This window comes from Synchiropus splendidus, chromosome 3 (genome assembly GCF_027744825.2).
Source record: "Synchiropus splendidus isolate RoL2022-P1 chromosome 3, RoL_Sspl_1.0, whole genome shotgun sequence".
In the NCBI taxonomy this organism is placed as follows: domain Eukaryota; kingdom Metazoa; phylum Chordata; class Actinopteri; order Syngnathiformes; family Callionymidae; genus Synchiropus; species Synchiropus splendidus.
This window is the reverse complement of record NC_071336.1, coordinates 19,027,631-19,033,630: the sequence shown is the minus strand read 5'-3', so window position 1 is coordinate 19,033,630 and position 6,000 is coordinate 19,027,631. Positions and strand designations below refer to the sequence as shown.

The 6,000-nt window shown below is 41.0% G+C and overlaps 1 protein-coding gene across 2 annotated transcripts in view; it reads right to left on the bottom strand.

Annotated features, from left to right (window-relative positions):
* Positions 1–302: 302 nt before the first annotated feature.
* plod2 (procollagen-lysine, 2-oxoglutarate 5-dioxygenase 2) overlaps positions 303–6,000 on the bottom strand; it is a 29,370-nt gene continuing 23,672 nt past the window's right edge. Inside the window, exons 14-20 of one of the 2 annotated variants that reach the window (XM_053860547.1) lie at positions 5,782–5,844; positions 4,588–4,701; positions 4,325–4,390; positions 4,107–4,211; positions 1,600–1,746; positions 1,197–1,322; positions 303–1,128 (exon numbers count right to left, since the gene is read on the bottom strand). In XM_053860547.1, coding sequence (XP_053716522.1) covers positions 973–1,128; positions 1,197–1,322; positions 1,600–1,746; positions 4,107–4,211; positions 4,325–4,390; positions 4,588–4,701; positions 5,782–5,844 — 777 coding nt within the window. In that variant the 3' untranslated portion in view covers positions 303–972. The remainder of the gene's footprint in view (positions 1,129–1,196; positions 1,323–1,599; positions 1,747–4,106; positions 4,212–4,324; positions 4,391–4,587; positions 4,702–5,781; positions 5,845–6,000) is intronic. The other variant, XM_053860548.1, reaches the window with a different exon arrangement.

The following is a 6,000-nucleotide window of genomic DNA, read 5'->3' as shown; positions in this document are numbered from 1 at the left end:
TGAAGAGGTGGGAAGTTAACATCCTTATCCTGCATTTCATCTTTTTTTGTTTTTTATCTGACCTATGATCTTTGTAAGTGTTACCTCCAGAATTTTGTCTGCCTCAAGATTGCGTAAAGCGTGGGGTCATACAACCTATGCGGGAAAACATGAAACTTAAAAGATGTTATTGTATGTGTGTGAAAGTTGGGAAAACACCAGGAAGCCCTCTGAAATCATTAAAACACGTGGATTTACATTTCAATGAATAATAAAAGGCTAATAACACAAGCATAACTTTCATCACTTTTATTAATTTTAACAATAAATAATAAGCTGCAAGGCACAAAATCCATTTACACATCTCACAACAAAATGGTGGCAATGTCTACTGGAAACATTTCTGATTATTACAAATGACCAAACTGATTTGAGGCAAAGCAGTTCAAGTAAAACACGAATACCTACTGTACTTCAGTGAAACAAAACGATTCAACACTGAGATCTGTGAGCTCAATGCTCTTCCACGGTGTGCAAAAACACAACTACAAATGGACAAACTGCACAGCTAGGTCGGACATTGTTTACAATTGAGAGAAATGAAAATTATATTTGCTTCAGTGGCAGCAATCTCAGCATCACATTTACAGTCCATGACTTTTTGATGTAAACTGAGCGTTTCCAAAGCCAAAAAAAAGACTGGTGTTTGTGCATCTTTTTTTTTTTTTAAAAAAAGCATTTGTCTCTCCCAGCAAGGTACGTAGGAGGTTTTATTAGTATTTTAAAATCCAGACAACAGTATTTCGTTTTCTCTCCTGGCTCACTCTGTTTGACAGAGATTCATTTTATTTCTCATTCTTTTAAAGAAGTTGACTTAACAGACACACTTTTGGGACACAAGAAAAGAAAAACAAACAAAAAAATATATAACACCACCACTAAAAAAAGCCTTTGCTTCGTTTAACGACTAATTTCCAGTACAGTGAAGTCAATTTAGGGGTCGATGAAGGACACAGCGATGTAGCGTGTGCCATTGGTGGTCGGTAGTCCTTCGTGGAGGTGTGTTAAACGACCTGGGTGCATAAAGGTCCATCCTTTCCTGGGTGATTCAATGGAACAATTGTAGCGGTGGAAGCGACAACCACCACCCTGAAAGGCGAAAAGCATCAGTAAGATCTTCAGTCGAGTGCAATCTTGCATCGAAGGGAAGTTCTTACCTCGAAGTCAGTGTCTTTGTTGTTGAGGGCAATGTTGATGGTGAAGGTTGAGGAGTCGTGATGGGGTCTCAAGAATGACTGTCTCCCAGGTGTGTATTTTACCACAAAGTTCATAACTGCATAGCCCTACAACAATAATATATCAAGTGGTGCGTCACTGGAATTGTCAGACATCAGATGCTCATTTATCTCTGAAGTCAAAGACTAAAAAAAAAAAATAAAAATAAACATGTATAATAATATATAATAAACATGCATAATTCTAGATTTAATAGACCCTTTGTTTATTACTTTGAACACAAGCCAGGATCAAGCATGCCTGGATCAGATGCCTCCTAAAATCATAATTTAAATGACCAATAACTAAAAATCCATTGTTCAAAGCCCTCTTCTTGTTGCCTACCTTCGTGTAGTATCCAGAAAAAACTTTTAACGTAACAGGTGATATGAACTCCCGGATGAAATGCAGCCACTCTTTGTCAAAGCCGATTTGCTTCATGTGAATGTCATCAGTTGGCACGGTCTCATACCCACCGGCGATCCGTTTGTCCTGCGAGAGGAGCAAAGAGAAAAAGAATTAATCCGACATGAGTGATGGAAATAATGACCATATGGACATTTGATGTGAGAGAGGAGGACATGACAGCGCACACATCTCACTTTGGGTTTGTTTAAACTCAACGTACCTTCCAGCTCAGCCTAATCCAAACCAACCAGGTCAAACTAAAGAGCATGCTACACCAAACAGCTTCAGTCCACCCCAACACCATCTCCCAATGTTCAAGAATCCTTAAAAACAAATGTATTAGACTGTGATCCGGCCACTCCCAAGACTGAATCAGGCTTTGCTTGTCCCATTTCATTCAAATCCATGCACAACTTTTCAAGTTATTGTGAACCGCAGCTGTCGAAAACATACCCTCCTCTGCCGCGGCAATAATCTAAACTGTTTAGACACTTTTCAATCATGCCACACACTGACATCCACCTCTCTTAAGAACATGCATAAACTGAGTGGCATCAACCCCCTGTCACGGGAAACGGCCCTCTGAAAACTAATTGGGCATCTGGCAGACGTTGCACTATTTCCCAAAACACTTTGTAAATGGTAGCATGAAAGCAGCAGACCTCAGACACAACAAAGCCCCGGCTGCTGCCACGAAGTTTACAAGGAGACATGAGAAATAGATTGGCGTCTGCTGCGATTCACTAACAACACATGGATCTAATTGGTTAACAACACACTCTCTCACAGCTGCGCAGCTACAACACAGAGTTTGATAGTGTAGATGCAGAGGTTCTACACTCGTAAATACAAGCATCTTTTTGAGCTGTGCTGTTTTTTCTTGTAGTACTCTACATCCACTAAATATAGGTACATAAATAACATGAATGTATTTACATTTCATTTATTCCTTTACTGTGGACCATCCAACATAATAAGGAGGGGACCTTGGACATCTAACCTGAGAACGCCGCCACATTCCCCAAGATGAGCTGGAGAATAGGAAAGTCACAGCCATTTTACTCCAGCTGCTGACCCCAAAACCCAACCTGAGGTAAGTGGAAGACACAGTAGTTGGATGGACAGATCTTGTGACTATAAACAGTATTCCTCAGAACTGTTCAGAAAATTCCTAACTCCATGACGTCATCAGATTTCCCAGTCAGAAGGTGAGAGAATGCTCACCACACTCCAAGATGGCTGCTTGGAGTGTAAACAATGAGTAGAGCACGTTTGTCTTTTAACATTTTTTTTCTCTAAATCGGTCGAATGCATGGTACTGTTCGACATATAGATATGTTTCTGTAGTGTCATTTTTAACATTCGTGCTGTGCGCGTGTAGCCTGCCCCCAACACTGTTGATGGAGTGAATTCCTTGACTGGAATGCTCTGAAGTGAACTGCTTTTATGTGAACAGACAGCGACAAATATTGAGGCGTATCTATGATCGTTCATCTTTCATTTTCTTCATACTTCTTCCATACCATGTCTTTCCAAAGCACTGTCTGTAGACTAGGCACGTCAAACTTGAAGCCCACTGACCAACATTATTGATGCCTGAAACACATTCTCACCACCATTACTTTATTAGTCTCCTACTGCACTGCAACAGTTCTCATACCAGCTTTAAATACAATGTGTGTTTGTGATTAAGCATGTTCAGAGTCAGAAATTTGAATAAAGTATGATAACTTTTTCAGCCTCATGTGAGCACATTAGGCATGAAGCGACCTCCATGCGAACAGAAACGCTGAAGTTTGATCTGAGATCAGTGTCCAACTTCCAGCATTAAGCCTTAAGCTACTATACAGTATATTCAACATCATGCAAGCAGCTATTGAATGAAGAAAGTGAGAACATTTGAGTGTCCTGGACACTTACCTTCATCATTCTTTGGAAAATACAGCAAAGCATTTCGCAGCCACATATACAGCAATCCTTGAGAAAGTTCTAAGCACAATGATTCTCACTGGATTACAGTAAAATGTTTCAAGAAAAGAATATTCGCCATACAATCCATCAATAGAGTCTCAGTCAGTAAGATGAAAGAACACAAAATATGTGTGTTCTGAGGGGAGTGCGGCTGGCACCTACATTCAGTCAGTGCAGAGTAGAAATAACATATACATGATAGTATGTGTTCAGCAATGACACCTAAGAGCATTCAGGGGCAGAAGGAACACAACATAACATTGAACTTGAAGTGCTACTTTTGGCAAGGGTTCACCATCACGGTTTCTTTTTCCCTTTGCGTGCATATTAAGAAGTTTATTTGCCGGACAAGTCGCTGTTTATAAAAAGCGACGGTCCCTCACACACGGGTGGCTTTGTGTGACGGTGAGAAGTGAAATCACTGGTGGGTGTGTGCGTCTGTGTTGCAGTGGGCCTGAACTAACAGGACTGACCTCGTGTTTCCCTCCAGACCATGACCCATAATGCTCCATCTCCTCCACTATTTCATCACAGGCCTTCACTGAGAAGACCGGGAACCAGAACACATCTGGACAAGGCTGTAATACACAAGAGCCGAGAATGAGACTATTGAGAGAAGACTTGAGTAACACTTGCAAATGCTGAAATGAAAGTAGCAGATATCATGGTTTTTACTCAAACACACACAAACCTCCTCCATGTAGTTCTCAGTGAAGATTTTACTGTAGTTTGGGTGAATGTATTTTTCTTTCCAGTCCTACAAAGAAAAAGTAGCAGACTGTAGACAATGCTGGACCATTTCCAACACAGCATACCTAACAGAAATAATCTGCTCTCCCACAGGTCAGGTCCCGGACATTATGAGGCAGTAAATATCTCTGTCAGTCAAGTCTTATCACACTGTTTTAGCAGCTGCTCTTGGCTCATCTTGCTTAAAAAAAAGTGAACACTTACCACAGGGTTTTCAAATATCTGCCACAAGTCACTGTTATAATGTGACGTGTTATAGTTGGCTGTGGAGATCAGCCTTCCAAACTCGTGACGGTTTGTTAAATACATGAAGACTCCCTGTTGCAAATAGGAAAGTTCAGTCAGTTTCAGGCCAAAAAGAAAATGAAAATCTACTTCAGCACTTTGATTTATTAAACAAAGGAAAAGTCACATGTGGGTAGCACTCACCTATAGTCTGTCAAAATCGGCATTAAAAAAGAGGATACTTGTGATTTGAGTGTTTTTTACACACTGAAATCATTTTTTTGTTTTACTTGGACAGAATCAGAATGGAAACAGATGCGATATAAATAATCTAGGATTATTTATGGTGGTGGAGTAGGGGGGCTGCAGGAGTGTTGGTGGTTGGTCGGGAACAGAACAGGACGGAGCAGTGAGGTGAGCTGGGGGAAGGGGGGAGGCAGGGGGAGACAAAGCAACTCAAGAACTGCTCTTTAACTACGGTGAAGCACAGGGAGTGAGGAGGGGATCTGGACTCCATCAGACTAGGCTTTGTCAAGACAAAGGATTGCAAAAGAATAGCGAACCATATTGGATCCAATTGGGAACTTGATTGTCCCGTGAAAATATTCAACAAGGCAAAGAATGTTATATTGATGGAGCCTAGTCTGAGATCAGTCAGGAGACTTATAGGGAGCAGCTGTTTTGTTCATCAGGATTGGGGACTTGCATGTGAACGCTTTCTGTTCTCCTCCTTGATGATACTGTAAACCTGGTGTACATTTGAGTTTCGGTCTACGCTCACATATGAACTCAAAAAGATCGCATCACAACCACTGGCACTGATCTCGCTCAAGCTCAGGGTCCAATGTATTCCAGGAAACTGTGGAGAAACCGCATATGCGAGCACATGTCCAAGTGTTCAGCTTCCAAGTCGATCTTCCCTATTTACATCACTCGTGAAATATGCCTTACTTATGTGACAACCCCATTTTCTGCATGTTGCAGCCCTATTTCAACTCTTCTGCAACTTAAGTTTCCTGCTTCCTGATACATATTCTTTACCTTAGCAATTCCAAAAATGGGTGCGTAGTTTAGCTTTCTTTAAATTATCGCTGAAACTTAAATTAGCCAAGGAGTGCTAACCCATTCAAAATGCATTTCAAAGAAACACAGTAGTCAAAGATGGGTGTAAACCTTTGGGGGCCTGAGCATATGGAATGATTCCGGAGAGGGTGAGTCTTTTTCTCTGTGACTCGTCTAAAATAAAGGAGAAGCATTATGTGAAAATCATCAATTTTGGTTTCACAATAAGAGAGAGAGAGAGAGTCGGTTCAGATGTCAAACACAGAGCAACTCGAGAGGAGAGGAAGTGCACCTGCATGAAATAGAAGCAAGATTCCCGCTCAAGCTGAT